This window comes from Acipenser ruthenus, chromosome 2, assembly GCF_902713425.1.
Source record: "Acipenser ruthenus chromosome 2, fAciRut3.2 maternal haplotype, whole genome shotgun sequence".
Lineage (NCBI taxonomy): Eukaryota > Metazoa > Chordata > Actinopteri > Acipenseriformes > Acipenseridae > Acipenser > Acipenser ruthenus.
In genome coordinates this window covers 90,903,882-90,922,213 of record NC_081190.1, presented here as the reverse complement: position 1 = coordinate 90,922,213, position 18,332 = coordinate 90,903,882, and the positions used below count along the sequence as shown (strand labels likewise).

General features: G+C 39.3%; 1 protein-coding gene across 3 annotated transcripts in view; it reads left to right on the top strand.

Moving 5' to 3' along the window:
• Positions 1 to 18,332, top strand: part of exoc6b (exocyst complex component 6B) — a 222,834-nt gene that overhangs the window by 85,415 nt on the left and 119,087 nt on the right. For all 3 annotated transcript variants that reach the window (XM_059003718.1, XM_059003723.1, XM_059003726.1), the window contains exons 8-14: positions 3,423 to 3,491; positions 11,917 to 12,000; positions 12,584 to 12,630; positions 14,297 to 14,417; positions 16,904 to 16,975; positions 17,066 to 17,163; positions 18,121 to 18,226. In XM_059003718.1, the coding sequence (XP_058859701.1) occupies positions 3,423 to 3,491; positions 11,917 to 12,000; positions 12,584 to 12,630; positions 14,297 to 14,417; positions 16,904 to 16,975; positions 17,066 to 17,163; positions 18,121 to 18,226 (597 nt within the window). The remainder of the gene's footprint in view (positions 1 to 3,422; positions 3,492 to 11,916; positions 12,001 to 12,583; positions 12,631 to 14,296; positions 14,418 to 16,903; positions 16,976 to 17,065; positions 17,164 to 18,120; positions 18,227 to 18,332) is intronic.

Genomic DNA, 18,332 nt, shown 5'->3' with positions numbered 1-18,332 from the left:
TCTGGTAATCAGTATGGCACTTTTGGCCAAAAAGTTTAGCTAGCTTTAAAGGAAGAATGGTTTGATTATTTTGTTAGCTACAACTTGAAGGTACCGAGGATCCAGCTAATCCTATCCATGTTCCCCTGTTGCTGCTGCTGCACTCCAAGCTGGCTGCAGAAGCTCCCAAAGGGGGTCACAGTTTGTTCTCTGCTTCCTCCACTAGATCTTGCTGTTCCTATTTCAATGGCTTACTCATTTCCTACCATTGCAACACATGTCCCTGTAGCACTCTCACTAAAACAAAGCTGCTCCTGTCTGTGACCCCGAGGGGTGGGGAGGGCAGTTTACAAGAGCAAACCCCACGAGTGTTGCACACAATGGGGTAATTTGCTTTGTAGAATGAGGCCTGTGGTGTGGATTAAACCTGACGTCCTTATTGGCAACCTCATAGCTGTTTTTTTGCTAGCAGAATAAAAATCAAACACTCACTGAAAAAAAATAAACTGTTAGTATTGCCATCAATGATAATAGATATCTTTAAAAGCTGTGCACATCTGGCAAGGCTGAGAAATTATAAAAGTGAGCCCACTGGCTTTCTCACATACAGTACAGCATATGCACCCATATTTTACCAGGAAGAAGCACAACGTGTCCAGTGTATGAGTCTAGAGTCAGGCACTCACAGCCTAAAAAGAAGCCGGTCTGAGAGCTTTCCATATTTTTAAATCTTGACTACGGTACGTATACATGCACATGGAGTCGATCCTTTTGTAATGAATTGTTTTGAATCTGATAACAAATGTTTCCATGTGAAAGTCAATGGGGTTCAGAGGAATCTGTGCCTCCTGAACCTGTGTGCGCTTGAATCTGATTGAACCCCATCCCGATTCCAGCTCTGAACTGTTTTACATTCACAATATATAGAGGGCATTGGAATCGATTCCTCAAATAGGTATCTTGGATAGGATTAGATTGTGTGTATAAAAGCGAGTTAATAGTAGCACGTTGTCAGGTGGGACGGATCTCAGGAGAGCCTAGCCAAGCGGTGTGGAAGAGAATGAGGCATCTGTGATGGAAACTTGGTTAAATACTTGCACGCAAACAAAAAATAAAATAAAAAAAGTGTTCAATAGGGGTGGATTAAAATGTATCCTGTACAATGTATAATGCGCAGAAATGCAGTGGAAATACTTTGAATTTTATGAGCTAGCACACACTTTTTTCAGTCATATGGTGGTATTTCCCAGCACATTTCCACTCTGGCATGCACTTGCCGATTCTTCCTGAGCAACATATGAAGAATCCGACCCTTACTCACCAACTACGCCACCCAGCTCCTGGTACTCTCCCGCCTAGACTACTGCAACTCCCTCCTGGCTGGCCTCCCTGCGTCCGCCACCCGTCCGCACCAGCTCATCCACAACTCCGCTGCTCGCCTGGTGTTCTCTCTGCCTCGCTTCTCCCTCGCTTCTCCCCCACTCATTCCACCGGCTCCCGATCACCGCTCGCATCCAGTTCAAGACTCTTGTACTCGCCTACAGATGCCTTGACCAGACTGCAACCAGCTTCCTCCAGACCCTCATCTCTCCCTACACCCCCACTCGACCTCTCCGCTCCTCCTGCACTAGAAGACTGGCTGTACCTCTTCTATGCTCCCCTGCCTCCAGAGTCCGCTCCTTCTCCACCCTCGCCCCGCAGTGGTGGAATGACCTTCCTACAGATGTTAGGACTGCCCAGTCCCTGACCACCTTCTGGCACCTCCTCAAGACTCACCTCTTCAGACAGCACCTGTAGAACTCCTCTTTTCCCTCTGGACACTTTATCACTCTTCCTTAATGCACTTTACTTGCTCTTATCTGCTCCCGATTTTACTGCATTTAATCCTGTACTTTAGAGTACTGTAATCTGTCACAAGTGTTATTTAATCTGTAGTATTTTGTATTTAATTATATCCTGATGTAACTATCACTGACACTGTTATCTGCTCCGTTATTGAATTGTATTTTGTCATATACTTGTACTTGCTAGAACCAAAGTCATTGTATTTTATCTTGCTCTTAATTTTATTAATACTTGTACTGTGATTCTTGAAATGTATTTTTCTGTAAGTCGCCCTGGATAACAGTGTCTGCTAAGAAATAAATAATAATAATAATAATAATAATAATAATAATAATAATATTAATATTTATGTGGTCAATGCAGCACATCTCTGCCGGGACTGGGCACGTAATTAAAACTTAATGACAGATATCATATGTCAATGAAATCTACAGCTACGGCTAAAACGTTTTGCATATCATTTTAGGATTTAGACATCATTTAAAAAAAACAAAAAAAAAACATGATGAACATAATTTAGGTCTTTTATTTAACACAATTTAATCAAAGAAACTACAAAATTATATTTCAGTCTACCATAAGCTAGCAGTACAGTATTTCATGTTAGATTTCAAACGTCACATTTTTCAATTTTTGTCAGTTTTTCATTGTGTATATGGAAAACTACAAAGCAGCATGTAATTCAATATGTTAACATAACATTATTCAGCAGGTTATATTGGACTTTATGAAGCAACATTGGTTAATTCTTCTTCATGGTCACTCTTCATAAAAGTTACCTCCGCATCTCAGCCACTTTGTATTCCAGCTGTTTGCGTCAGGCAACCACTGAATCTGCTCTCACTCTGGGATCTGTAGTCAAGGGAACCTCGAGACCCACCCTCCTGTAAAGCTCCCATAATGCATACAAAACAGCGTCACGAACAAAAACATACAGGGAGCGTAGTGTAGTAACAGAACTCTTTTTTTTATAAATACTTGTCAGAGAAAGAAGGTGAGCGAGTGTTTAAATACTGTAAGTTCATAAATGCAAACGTTTTATTTTCTTTGCACATTTATCTATCTATCGATCGATAAAAACTATAATATGAAAATCAACATTTGTCCAATTCCAGTTAATTCTTGAAAACACGTCGTTCCTTCTTGGTCCATTTTCAGTCCAGCAGCACATCATATAACCAGAATGCTCAGCGAGGTTGGTTATTCGCTATACGTTAGTCTAGCAAGCCAATAGAAAAAAAAAATAAGCTTGTGACATCATTACGTACAGCTGTTTGTTCGCTAGAATCCAAGTTTAATGGAGACCTGTTTTTGTATGATAAGATTCGCATATATTTTCGTGCGATATTTTGTAAGTTTGATAGAAATGTGTTTGCCTTGTTGATGGAAACATAGCTATAGTCAGTCAATGTGGTCTTAATTATATTGGATCACAAAACACCAAAACTTTTAAATATAAAAATAAGTCCATAACTAAAAAAAAAGTGTTATTCTGATTCATGTATGCTGACTAGTGCATTTCATGCCCAGTGTCTAGTGCTGGTGTGTCTCCAGTCTATCTCTGTCTCCAAGTTGATGGGTTTATGTTTCTTCAACAGGTGCTTGGTGCCCAGGATCTAGTGGACTTTTCCCCTGTGTACCGGTGTTTGCACATTTACACTGTACTGGTAAGTTCTCATCAGTTTGTCATTGTCGATTTGCACAGTGTCATTATTCGATTTATACAACAGTGAGGCCTTGCACTAAAGCCCATAGGTCAGCCGCTGTGCAGTGACACCTGTGCAACACTGATACTGTCTCCTACCTCACTTCCCCACAGTCAGCCCTGGGAAGTCCTTTCTTAAGGAGTCTGCTGAGATGGTAAACACAGGGAAGAATTAAATAAAAGGAAAATGTAGCTGGTATCCTTTTAATCCACATTGAGATTAAAATCTCTTTTACAAGTGCGATCTAGCCAAGAAAGGCAGCAGCAACACAATAAAACACAGATACAAAAATAAAATACAAATCATAATAATACAATCAACAATCAGTGAAATAGTCAACAATCAAATAGTAACAAACAGTAATAAGTCTACTCAATTACTTAAAACATGCACAACTCTCAAGTAGATAATCATGCAGCTTACTCTTAAATTGTACTAAAGTTATTCGGGACTGCAACTTTGGAATGTAAATCATTCCAAGACCAAGGAGCAAAATAGAGAAATGATCTTTTAGCAGCCTCTGTACGCACTTTAGGAACCGTGAAATTCAAAAATGTATGCTATCTAATACTGTAGTTACAAAAAACCACTATGAAGTATTCATTTATATATGGAGGTAATTTACAAAGAATATAGAACAGAATATACCAGTGCTTCAACCTTCGCAGAGCCAAGGAGGTCCAGCCAGCCACAATGCATAGCTCACAATTATGAGTACTGTAACTTGAATTCGTAATATATCTCAAGGCTGCATGATATATAGGCTGCGTGGTCCAATGGTTAAAGAAAAGGGCTTGTAACCAGGAGGTCCCCGGTTCAAATCCCACCTCAGCCACTGACTGTGACCCTGAGCAAGTCACTTAACCTCCTTGTGCTCCGTCTTTCGGGTGAGACGTAGTTGTAAGTGCCTTTGCAGCTGATGCATAGTTCACACACCCTAGTCTCTGTAAGTTGCCTTGGATAAAGGCGTCTGCTAAATAAACAAATAATAAAAAAAAATAATAATATAGGATCCAGTTTGTTTAATGTTAAGGGCGATGCAAACATAGAGACTGTGTCCCCATAATCAATTTCTGGTAAGAATATACAAGCAATTAGCCTTTATTTGTAACTACAGAAAAGCAAGATTGGAGTCTATAAAAGAAACCTATCATGACTTTCAATTTTTTTTGCAAGATTATCAATATGGACCTTAAAATCGAGATTACTATCCAACCAGATACCCAGCTACTTATAGTTACCAACTGTCTCAATAACTTTATCTAAAGTAACTAAAGATAATTATTTAGTAGTATTTGTCCTTGTAGAAGAAAATACCATAACTTTTGTCCTACTAGAATTTAAAAGAAACTTTAGATTAATTAAGGCTCATTGAATGGAATCAAAATCAGCCTGCAAATTATTGATTGCCAAGGAAGGGGAGGGATTACATGAGTATAAAATAGTATCATCTGCATAAAGATGGTACTTGCAGTGTGTGATGTTATCACCAATGTTATTAATATATAGGATACACAATAACAGGCTGAGAATAGATTCTGTCAGATGGATTTCCAGCTTCTAAAAAAGGAGTAACATAGGCCGACTTCCAGACATTAGGCAGTTCATTGGACTCAACTGAAAAATTATAAGTATAAGTAATAGGTTCTGCAATAACCACAGCAGCTATTTTTAATAAACAAGATCTAGGCCATCAGGACCTACCAGCTTCTTAGTCAATAGCTTGTAAAGATTTTAAAATATCAGTTACTTGAAAAGAACAAAATTGAAAGCTGGGTGAACATGGGGAGGATAGACTGTTACTATCGGAGTTGCATAGAAGTTCAAAATTAGAGGCATCACTATTTTGATCTTCAAAAATGTGACCTGCTTTAAAGAAATGCTCATTAATATATTGATCTTATCAGAAGTAATTTAATTTCCCTATACTATTTGCTGAGGAAAACCAGATGGATTTTTACATTGCAAAAGTTTAATTGTTTTCCAAAATTTAGTATGATTTTTTAAATCTTAAATCTTCAGTCGTGAGTTTAAGATAGTAATCTGATTTAGTTTTCTTAATTAAGAAGGTACACTTATTTCTGAGTTCTTTAAATGCACACTCCTGTGTGTTTTTGATCTTCTTAGCTTTAGCCCAACACTTATTCCTTCGATGAATAAATTCAGCAAGATCTTGAGAGAACCATGGATTTTCTCTGCCTTTAATTCTGAACTTCTTAATAGGAGCATGTTTATTAGCTCTTAAAATAAACTGCTGTTGAAACACCGGCAGAGCATCCTCTGCTGTTGTAATTAACATAATTCTAGCCTAGTCAACCCTACATAGATCATGTTAAAATGCCTGCTCCGATAAATGTTTAAAAAACGTTTAAAAACAATACAAGGATTTGATTTAGGAATTGTGGTGTCCCTAACACATATAATATTACAATGTTCACTCAAGTCATTTGAAAAAAATTCAGTTGCAACATATTTATGTACTGAATTTGTTAACATAACATCTAATAAGGTACCACTACCAGGTTTTTTTATCGTTAAGTCTAGTTGGGGTGTCTAATAACTGAATTAGATTTAGTGAGTTACAAAGTTCTCTAAACCCTTCTGGTTTTACAGTAAGACAGTCCCAGTTTAGATCACCAATTTAAGATCATCTCTGAATCAATTAATTTAGATAAAACATGTAATAAGGTTGATAATGTTTCACTAACTGCAGAAGGAGGCCTATCGGCCGATAACAATTACGGGATTATTGGAAGCCCTAAGATGTATAGCTAAAAATTCAAATTGATTATGGCAAAGCCCCCCCCATGTTGAATTCATAAGTAAAAAATGTAAAGTGCCAGTGTATGCTAAAAACAAAACACAACTATGCAATTCAACATTAATTTGTGTCTCATTAGCGATAGCATCCTCAGTACAAAGGTCTAGAAGTAAAAGAGATCAAAAATAAAAACAAAAGAATATACAACATAGTTAGTATTGGCTTCAACATAGTTAGTATTGGCTTAAAATTAAATAAAATAAAAATAAAAACCAAACTCAAATACACACACTCACTATTGCTGCTGCTATCGCTAACTTGGATTGAGAATTTTACATTATACTAAACATATATTCTATATAAAAACATATAAGGAACTGCTTCGGACCACGTCCAAGACACGGACAAGAACAGACAAGCCCGGCACTGCTGCTTTTAGGTATCGACCAACTCCCGCGAGATTTCAGCTGCCACCAGAGATCGGGAAGTTATGTAGTCAAGCAAATTCAAGTAGATGTAGGCCTTTTTAAACACAATCCAAGGTTTTAAACCAGAGAATAAAACATAAAACTGAAAGCAGTTTAATACAGTCCCACACAGATACGAGTTCTTGAACCAGGTGTCCAGAGGTGATGGTCAGTGTCTTTGACAAAGACATTGCACAACACAGGCTCTGACCTGTTCATCTGGCTGCCTTTGGCTGGATGTGTCTGTGGTACCTGGTCCTTGTGACACGTGCTTGACCCCAGTAGTACAGCACTGACCTGGTCATCACAATGCTGGTGAGAACACAAAGGCTGGGAAAACTATTAAACTTCCTCACTATGCTCATTTTTTGTAGATTTACCAGCTTTTATATTTAAATAAATAAATAAAAAAACTCATTGTACTTGAATTTGGATCCTATCACAGGATATACTGAGAAGTACAATTGGTCTTCAAAAAGTGTGAGTGGTGTGAAAACAAGAGGAATGGCAACAGTGCTTACAGCCCGATAGCATCTGTTTAGATTGGAGAGTTCAACAAGTCAGCGGCTAGCTGTTTACCTCTGTGCGGAGGAAAAGAAATACAAGAAGTTTGTTTTGATCCTATGTCAGTATGTACTTCAGATTGTGACTGCATGTTTACCTCACGGTTATAGAAAATGAAAAGCGCTGGAAGATGAAAAGGGTTGTTTTATTTTTTAGCGATTGTGTGCCAAGCTTATCTGTCTAGGGCAGGAGTTCATACATTGTACTGAGCCAGGGTCGTGACCTGCTGCTGGATGTGAGGGACCTGTGAATCGTGCTTTTAGCCCACTGGCACAGTGTGGCACAGTCTTGAACTTCATCAGGAAGGGCACAGGGAGGCAACAGAGAGGGCTGCTGCGGGTCAATGTGTCCCAATCAGAGCTTTGATCTTGGTCAAATCAGGCTAATTGATCTTTACAAAATTAGGGACTCAGAGGGCATGCTAATAGGACTATAATGACATTTCCAGTTATAGATGATTTAATCACAATTTATCTTTAATCATTTTTCAGCTCGTATTATTTGAGACTCTCCCTCATTATTTGTTCGTTCGTTCATTCTCTCTCTCTCTCTCTCATTCTGCTTTTTGCCTGATAGCTTTTTAACCCTTTTACTGCCCTGGTTATGCTCCCATACATCTCGGTAATATTTTTTTCCTCCGATTTTTTAAAATAATTTTTTAGTACTAATAAATAATGAAGACTTAACATATTCTCAATAATATTACAATACTTGATCTCTGTACCCCTTTTGGGTCTAAGCAGCAGCAAGCCGCATTTACTTTAATATAAAATCAATAGAAAAATTGCAGTAGCTCTAAAAATACATTGAAATCAAACACTGCCATAGCTTTGGAGATGTTTCGATCTGCCTTTTAGCTTTTGTCCTTGTCATTCTGGTTATTCCCTCTTACATTTGGACTGGCACATAATCCGCGTGTAGGTAAGAGATTCACAAATTCATCTGCTAATTCATTGATTATTGATCACCACTGTTTTGTTTTGTGAGCCTACATTAATGATAGGTTAACTGACCATGTACTGTAAGTATAAACGGCCACATATGATGGGAGCATTCTTTTTTTAAAAAAGGAGCCAACTATCTGCAGTCTGTTACTAGCTTAGCTTTTGATTATTGGCCTTGGAAGCAATTTGTAATTGATCTGATAATGCGACTGCGTTAATCTCTGATTCGAAGACTTGGATACTGTATTAGTGTGTGTGTATACAGTGCTCCCTCGCTATAACGCGGGTCTCGGGGGACACACAATATGAGCGTTATAACCGAAGAGCGTTATAAACGGGGGAGGGGGTGGGGGGGCGCCGCAGGACACATAACAACACACTGACTAAAATACAGAATAACTCCCTCTTCTATAATGCACATATAGTGAAGCAAAAATGTAACTTTCTGTGAATTAACCATCCATAAAGCACCATGTAATCACTCGTGGACCATTTTAATTAGCAGTTTTTAAACTATAAATAGCCTCGCTAAACAGCGGTCAGGAGCTCAGTTCGAAGCAACAGATAAGCAAACCAAGTGCGAGAAGGAGAGGGGAAGAGGGAAAGAGGGAATCGGCATGCCCCAGGTTTGGCTGCCGGAACGAGGCTGAAGCGAAGCCCAGAGAAAGCCGCAGCTCTTCTCGCAGCAAAAAAGTAAATAGAGTAGGAAAGATAACCACGTAATAGGCCTAATATTTATTTAGTTATAAAACTAATGCTGAATAAGATGTCTGTGTTATAAAGTGCCAGTGCAGCTTTTCTTCAGTTTAGATACTGTATCAAAAGGGAGAGACAGAAACGAAAGTTAGACTGAGAAGTTGTTTACAGTTTGAACAACACCGGTACTGCATTTACTGTAGAAATATTGCATGGATCACTAGTATAGGGTATTGGGGGACATGCTGTAGGAGCGTTATATCCGAAGCACGTTATAACCGAGAGCCTTATAGCGAAGGAGCACTGTATATATACAATAGCTATTTCAGTCTGCATTTGAGTATTGTAGAAATGCCCTGTACAATTCATAACTAAACTGAAATGATATTTCAAAAGTTGTTTTTTTAATTGATTTAGACTGTTTGTCATTTAAGTTAAATTGCATATTGAATTCAATAATATGTAATCCTTAATATTTTGTAGATGTTAACAAAGCCATTACATTTTTTCCTTTGCATTGCTTTAATCTTCAGCTGGGTCATAGAATAGAAAAGCCAAGGTCAGGGAGCAGCTTGTTTCTTTTGTGACTTTTACCCCATGTGAGGGAAAAGGCTATATAACATCACTCACTCACTAAACTAATTTAGATGATTGTAAATTTTAGTGGTGCAAGATTTATGACGGCTTATTGTATTTAAAAAAAACAAACAAAAAAAAAACACAAACATTTCTGGTTGTGCCTTTTGCTACTTGTAAGGTCATTAAGTTCTCAGAGTCTGTCACACACACTTATAACCACAGACTCGTACTCATGAGGACCTGGGTTATCCAGAGGCCAGCAGTTTTGGGTATTGTTGGCACTCTGTTGACCCAGGGTTATTGCTTTTAACTGCTGCCCACTTTAGATAGCCAGTGTATCTGGCAGGAAGCAGGCCCACACTTCAGGAAGTGCCAGACTCTCTCTTGGAAGGTCAGAGCTGAACAATAATATGCTGACAATCCATCGCTGTCAGTGGGGCTGCCTGCTCTCACAAAAGGCCTGTTTTAGCAACAGGCTTTCAGAAGAGTGCCAATGCAGGGCTTCAGATTCCCAGTAAAGAAACTCCTAGTCCCAGTGGAGGGGCTCCCAGTCTGAACACTCTTGCGTACACGTCCGTACAGGCCTGTCATGTTTCTTCTCTTCGCTAGAGGGGGCCTTTTCAAAACATTCTTTTCAACTTCGGACAAAGTTCAAGCACTGTCTTTAGAAAAAATAGTATACAGCTGCATCCCTGTCAGGGGAGCTTATATATTATGATATTAGTTGGTGTCAGAGATTATTGGTTCCCATTCCGAATATTTGTACCCCCTTATTTTTCTTAACAAAGTAATCTTTCTTTGCATACAAGTTATATACATGCAATTTCAACTAAAACCTTAATTTGAATTGGCAATTTCGCTCTCAAGGAAGCGTAAGACTGATAGGTTTGCAGAGACTTGTTTAACCAAGTATAGTACCAGATATGCTTTTTTAAAAACTAAAATACATGTTTACTTTGTGTTTTTCACAACTGTGCAGTTGAGACCATTGAGCTAAGTAGCATGAAGTAAGCAAACTGTATTGCAAGCACAGTAGCAAGTGGAACTTGCCAGATTTGTTTTTAAATTTCAGTAATTACAACCAACGACTTACAGAAATGTTCAACATGCCAGTATAAAGCAGTGACTAATATATTGCAGTGGACATATTTCTGTAAGAAAAAGAAAAGGCTTTTATTATCCATTTAGTGAACTGCATTGGAGCAGCTTTGCATTGAGTGAAAGCAGTATGTTAGAGATGTATGTTCTTGTCCGAATTGCTTTTTTTCTGTCCCTTATGTAACTCTAGAAGCTTGAGGTTCAGTGTTTTTTTTTTTCTCCAGTGTTAAAGCAATACCTGTCCTAGTTAAGCTGTGTGCTGATTCCGTAGGATGGCTAAGTGAATTCAAACAGAAGAACAAAAAACTAAACAAAAAAAGTCTTTATCTCTCTTTTGAAAACAATCTTTTAGACTCTTGTTTAAGTGGCCTTCAGCTGTTTCCTTTACTTGATGAAGCAAAGCCTTTTTAAGAGCCTTCTCTATCACTGACTCATAGGGCCTAATCGTCCGGAAAAGCACCCGAGATGTGATCTTTGGCGAGATGGGTTTCAGCACCTGTGCCGTCCCTCTCAAGTGTCTGATTGTGCTCTCGGGTTGCCTGGCTCTTTGTTCCCGCGGACGTGGCAGAGTTGGCCTGAGTGCTGTGCTAGAAAGAGTAAGAGACGGATAGCTGGGCTTACAGTGTGCCATTGTGTGTCCGAGCCTTCTGGAATCTCACTCTGTTCACTCAACGAGTACAAGGCTAACCTGAGAACTCGTTGCCTGCTCGCCAAGCCTCGCTCGCCTGCACAGCTCCACATTACAGGCTTTGTTTCCCCTCTTCTTTGTTCCCATCTCTTGGCATGTTCTTTTCTGTCTTTCTACCTTACAGTATATGGAGGAATAAAAAAAGAAATAAACAAATTGTACTGTTAAAAACAAACCCGCTGATGTATTAATATTATGTGTCATTTACTTGCCAGAGCAGTCTCTTTGCCACAGGTAGCTAATGGGTTTTTGAAACCTGGCTTAATACAGCAAAAGTATTTTTATTCGGCGTAAGCAATCCAGGTGAAAATATTAAATGAAATACAAAATCTAACCTAAAAACACATTTAATGAATTACTTTGAAGAAAAAATAAAATAATATAAATACTGTATATATTTGTTTGGTTTATGATAGCATTAAAGAGTAGAGCTGGAGAGACCGCATCACCCAGTGATTTTATAAGAATGTAAACCAAAGCTCATTTCATCATTGAAGATAGTAGGTTCAATGACAAACATTTGAAAATCTGTCTTTTTAAGGAGTTAAAAATCCTGTATAATGTCTACATGCTTTCCCCCTGCCCTCAGGGAGCCAGAGACACCTTTGAGAACTACTACCGGAAGCAGAGGAGGAAGCAAGCTCGGTTAGTGCTGCAGCCGCACTCCAACATGGTACGCTGGCCTCCATTCTCCCTTGTCTTGAATCAATAGGTTGTTTCAACTCATTGATTTACCGCATGGGTGCACCTGACAGTTTAATCTGTAAACATTAAACACATGTAGAAGTCCTCAAAGAAACTTAATACATTTAACAACTGTGTGTCTTCAGAGTCGAAACGCTTGTCACTGAAATTACTATGTTTTGTTTTTTAGTACCTGACATTTCCTTCTAGCTGGGATTAAGCTATTTATCTATTATTATTGTCACACAAATGTTGAATGTATAGTTCTCCACGCAATTAAATATGTTATCTCATTCAGGACATGGGAAAGATTCTGTGCTCTTTTTGTATACAAGTGTTGTCAGGCACTATTCTGTCCCTGCACTGATTGACATGTATATATGTGTTTGAGTGTCTGATTGGCACATCCAAAAACGAGTCTGGCAGCCATGATTACAGTATTGAATGCGCAAGCCTGTTTTGCACAATTGAACTTGTGCACTTGCGTTATGCAGCATATAGTTTCAGAAAGGTTGACTCTGTGCCGTGACTCATTTATTTGTAGCTGATTGTTTATTTTGCTTTATTTACAGCATGAAACTTTAGAAGGGTACAGGAAGTATTTTAATCAAATTGTGGGGTAAGTTGTTTTATTCTGTTTGTTTTATTCCGCCGTGTTCTGTTTTCAATAAGCTAAAAGAAACACATGGGCATGCTACGGAAATCTCAGCAAACGCAATCATCGAGAGTATTATGCGACATGGCCTTCTGTAAACAAGAGGTTCTTGCAATCCTAAATGAAAGCAGGTCTAATTGAACAGAAGTTTTGACGGAACATGAAAGAAACATTTGTCGTACGGTTTGTTTACCTAAACTTAGTTTTCTTTAGTTCTGATGCTTCTTTTGAAGATATAGCAACTAGCAATTATACTAGTGATTTTTAGCCATGGGTCAGTGTACATTAAAATTAAATTCATTGTTTTTGACAGCTCGGTAGTAAGCCAAGCTAGCTATGTGTGAATACATATGCCGCTCTCTGCTATATATCTATGTATATTACACTGAATTTATTTATACATATATACAATATGTATCTAAATTGCTACTTGATCTACTGTATGTACTTAATCACACAGAGTGGGGAGGGGAGGGAATGGGTTACCTTGTCACGTTGTTGAAGCTGAATCACTGGGATCCTTTGACAAAGACCCAACTTGAAAAAATTTTGAGATCAATCAGCCACTCGGAACTGGACGAGCAGTGGTGGGCTGAATGGCCTTTCTCTCGTTCATATATTCTCTTATGTTCTTTATATACAGTAATCACTCTGCATTTGTGCGTTGACTGAAATATTTTACTGAAGGATTTGACTCAAAAGAATTAGAAACTAAAACTGGACCTTTACATACTGTATTCTTACACGGGAAGTGTGGGCAGAGGCAGATTTGACATTTTCATGATTGGCAACACAGCTATTGACTTAGTTGTAATGCTTTGTAACTAACAAGATCTGTTGCAGGCCAACACACATGGCTTGTGGTTCCTGCAGAACAGTGTTGCCCCTAGCCCCTTAGGTATTTTCTAGATTTATCGGTGTTAGGATATAGAGGGTGGGCGTGTGTTATTCCTAATGTCTGGTACCGGATTCGTTCAGTGTCTGGAAAGTGTGTTCTGCAAACACCCCCGGACCTGTGGAATTTGTGCAGCTGATTCTTTGTTGAGGGCTGGAATGTTTTGCTTTCCAGATGCCCTGGAATTCCAGCTTTCTTTAGATGTGTGTTCTGACTTCCAGTAAGAGATGTATGGATTCGGATAATGGACGTGTTTCTTCAGAGGAGTGTGTGTGTTAGCTGAGACAGGATCGGGCCAGGGTCAAACAAATCCTTGCTGAACACACATCTCCTAAATCCTGAAGACTGAATACCAAAGAAGGGAGGGCTAGGTGGCGCTGGGACTTATCACCTTTTTGTAGATTCGGGTCCAGCATGAGTCACATGTGAAATTTAAGTTTGTTTTTCTCAATTTAAAAATAGAAAAGAAAAATATATTAGTATGATAATACTTTAGGTCAGGAATAAGATGCGGTAGTGGAGGGTTTATGAGTATTTTTTTTATTTTATTTGATTCAAGCTGTATGTTAATACATCACTAGCTAGATCCCTTGTTCTCAGTCAACACTGAGGATTCAGCCTACCTAAAGTGTATAAATAAGCCAAATGTCTTAAGCCTAATGTCTTCCTTTGTAAATATTCTTCTCCCGCACCCGGAAATCCTTGACCGCTCCTCTCTGCACCCTCTCTGGACAGGTTCTTTGTTGTGGAGGATCACATCTTGCACACGACGCAGGGCTTGGTGAACCGGGCTTACGTAGACGAGCTCTGGGACCTGGCCCTCTCCAAAACCATCGCCGCACTGCGGACACACTCGGTAAGGGTGGGGTGGAGGCCTGGAACCTGATATCTTAATGTAGGCAGGTCTCTGATTGGGGAGTAGGTTATTTATTTATTTTCTTCAGGGGGTAGGCTATTGCTGTTGCAGTTGCATTTACCTGTAGTGTACGTACTGTACGTATTTATTTTTTATCTATAGCTTAGTACAGTACCGTGGCAAAGTGGTTAACAGTGTGCAGGTGCAGGAGTGATGCGGTGATCAATGAAAGGCAGACAACAAGAATCCAAAGTGTAAGGAGGTTTGTTTATAATCCTGGTCTGGTGACCGTAAATAATAATACCAGGCAATACACAGCAATGTGTATTACACTGTTCTAAATAAAGGGCTTGCAGTCCCAAATAATAAACACAGTCCAGTTACACACACAATATACAAACACGGTCATCAGTCCTGGGTGCGTGCTGCAGTGCTCGTGGTGCTAATATAATTTATATCGTGTGTGGCAAAGTGGCTGAGTGGAAACAGGTGCAGGCGTGATGCAGTGAGTTAAAGAAGCAGGCAGAGATAATTGTAATCTGGTTTGGAAATGTTTTTATTTTATTTTCCAGGTCTGGTGACCAAAACAACAATCCCCTGGCAATACACAACAATGTGTACTGCACGTGGTAAATAACAACAGGGTTGCAGTCCCAAGTAATAAACAATAATATCCGTCCCACAATATACAAACACGGTCACCAGTCCTGGGTGCGTGCAGTAATGCTCATGGTGGGTGATACAGGTTAATTATGTGACTGTTGGTGAAGTGCCGTTCCGGCTTAGTGCTGGCCCTTCGCGACAGCTCCGGAACTGTGTTAGCTGTCTGGTAATGTGCAAGACAACACAAGACAATTACAAACAAAACACTCACGGTAAGATATATATACTGTGTGTGTATATATATTGTAAGACAGCAGGGAGGGGGTTAAAGCCTCCCTGAAGAAAAAAACATGTGCGGAATGCACATTTGTTTAATTTAAGTGTATTCGGTTTATTGTTTAATTGTTTTACTTTATTGTTTAATTGATTTGTTAATTGTTTTATTATTAATGATCCCCTGCACCTGGTAGCTATTGTTAAATTAAAACCAGGTGCAGGGTATTTAAGAGAGGCAGCTAGTCTGCTCAAGGCTGCTGAGGAGAAGGAGGCAGAAAGGTGTGCTCTGCTTCCAAGCAGTCGTCAAGTGTAGAAATCCTGTGTGTTTTGTGTTGTGGGGAAACGGCTTAGCCGTCCCACTTTATAGTCAGGGTGTTCCTGAGTTTTAGTTAGCGCTCCGAAGGAGCTAGGTGTTGTTTTTGTGTTTTGTTTGTGCTTATTAAAAATAGCGCGTAACCGCATGAAAATTCAATTCTGGTGTCCTGGATCTGGTTTAAAGGGGCAACGAACCTGTGTGAGGTGCAATCTTATTACAATATATATATATATATATATATATATATATATATATACTGGTCCTTCCGGGTCGTTCCTTAACCATAAACGAAGGAACAGATTAAGTCGCTCCGTCCCCTATTTGTACTGTCACTCATGACCCCTTGGTAAACGATTGCAGCCGCTCCTCCAATCCGCGGCTGTCACATCGTTTCCCTTCCGGGTCGATGAGTTAGTGCACCGAAGCTCCACCCCCTTTCTAGATGACCGACTTCCTTTTAACCCTGGGAATGAATTGTCAGGCCATCCAGTCCAGGGTACTCTGTTCCCTTTACTTAGCGCCCTCACAGGTCTGGAGGGAGATTTACCACCAAGAATCATTCTATTTCTGTCACAAAAAAGCTTTTGTAGTGTGTTAACCCAACGTATTACTGTGTTGAATCCAGAGATATCCAACCTTTTTGGCTAAAACAACCATACCAGATGACCAAGGTGTTCTTAAAGAGCCTTACAAAATGTTTATTAATAATAATAATAATAATAATAATAATAATAATAATAATAATAATAACAAATTGTAACCGGAAATAAGTTTAGTTTATGAAAACAAAAAATATGATTGACTAGTTGCATAGAAGTAGGAACAAAAAGATAGCGAGAAGGTTGAACCAAACCACACTAAGACTAAGATTTCAGTATTTTTGGGCTCATTGAACATGTTGCTTGTTTAAACACATCAGTTTTGTTGCATTTTGACTGTACTTACTGTACTTCCACCAAAGACAGCTGCCCTTGTAGCGTCTTCAAACATATTAACAGACTTCAATGGGATACTTCACCAGTAAAAGAGCCATGCTGGGGAGCTCAGTGAGCTATATATGGCTCAAGAGCCATCCATTGCGCAGCGCTGGTTCATACAGTTGAGTGTCTGGATATTTTGTTTGAATAGTGCCTGTATATTAATGAAATAGCAAACAGTTAATAAACCATAACTGCACTGCAATGTTTTTTATTTAATACACACCTATATTGATTAATACGAGACCATGTTTCAGTCCAGTCCCTTTCGGCGTGGTATTTATTATGTATGTATTTTACATGTTTAATTCCAGTCGTACTGCACCGACCCCAATCTGGTCCTGGATCTGAAGAACCTGATTGTTCTCTTTGCGGACACGCTACAGGTGAGTCCAGACCCTGCAGTAGTGCGAGCTTCAATCTCCGTGGTGTCAGTGTGTTAAGCGCTGAGCCCCTCTCTCTTACCTTCTCTCCAGGGCTTTGGGTTCCCAGTGAATCAGCTCTTTGACATGCTGCTGGAAATCCGGGATCAGTACAGTGAGATTCTGCTCAAGAAGTGGACTGTGGTCTTCCGGTAAGGAACTAGCACTGCTGCTCTAGGGAAGGTTTGGCAGCAGTAGCTGGACCTAAACAGATTTGGAAGACGTAACACAGCAACATTTTGATTGCAGTTCATTGATGCATGCTTTTTTGTATTTGGTAATATAAGTTGAGAAGTACAGTAGTGTATTTTCTACACATGTTCAGCTGCTCCTAATTAAAGATATCATTTAAAAAAAACTAAAAAAAAGTTGTGCTGTACAGATCTGCTTGGATTTTCCTACTCTGCAGCTAAATTGAAAAGTATTCACATACATTTTTCAGTATGCTTTAAGAACATAAGAAAAGTTTGGAAATGAGAAAAGGCCATTCGGCACGGCAAAGCTCGTTCCTTGTTAGCACACCAGTCTCCCCTACTGGGGGGGGGGGGGGGAGGATGACTAATTAAAAAGCATAGAATGTAGTCTTTTTTTAAATGTTCCCATTGTTTTAGATCATATTACATCACCTGGTAAGTTATTCCATGCATTTATAACACACTGTGTAAAAAAAGTGGTTCCATTCTGTTCTAAACTTACCTTTACTCAACTTCCATGTATGCCCTCTTGTTCTTCCCTCTGTGCTAAATTTTTAGTACTCTCTTGGGTTAATTTCATCCATACCATTTATTATTTTAAAGACCAATCGAATCCCATCTTTATTTTCTTTTATCCAGGCTGAAGAGATGTCATTATTTTAATCATTGCTTATGTCATTTAGTCCTTTAGGAGAAACCCCAATATTCTGCCCCTTTTCACCGAGTGGCTCACTTTGTAAAGGCACTACCGTGTGGTGTGTAGGATGAATTGCTAATCTTCATTTGGGCTTCCACAGGGATGCATCACATTGGCTCTGTGCTCTCACTGGTTAGGGAGGCCGAATCAGCAAGAGAATCTATGAACTACTGCATTTTTAATACAACACCCTTTCTATTTCTCATCAATCCGACTAGGCAAATCTTAGATCAGGATAACTACAGCCCCATTCCTGTTGTGAGTGAGGAGGTGTACAGGAAGACTGCTGGACAGTTCCCTTTCCAGGACCCAGAGCTGGAAAAGGTAAGAGGGCAACACTAGGCATGGAAATAAGACTCCAGTTGCAAAGCAGTTTCACCCATTCCAGGTTTTACTACGAGCTTGATCAGCCACAGTGTTTTGGTAACAA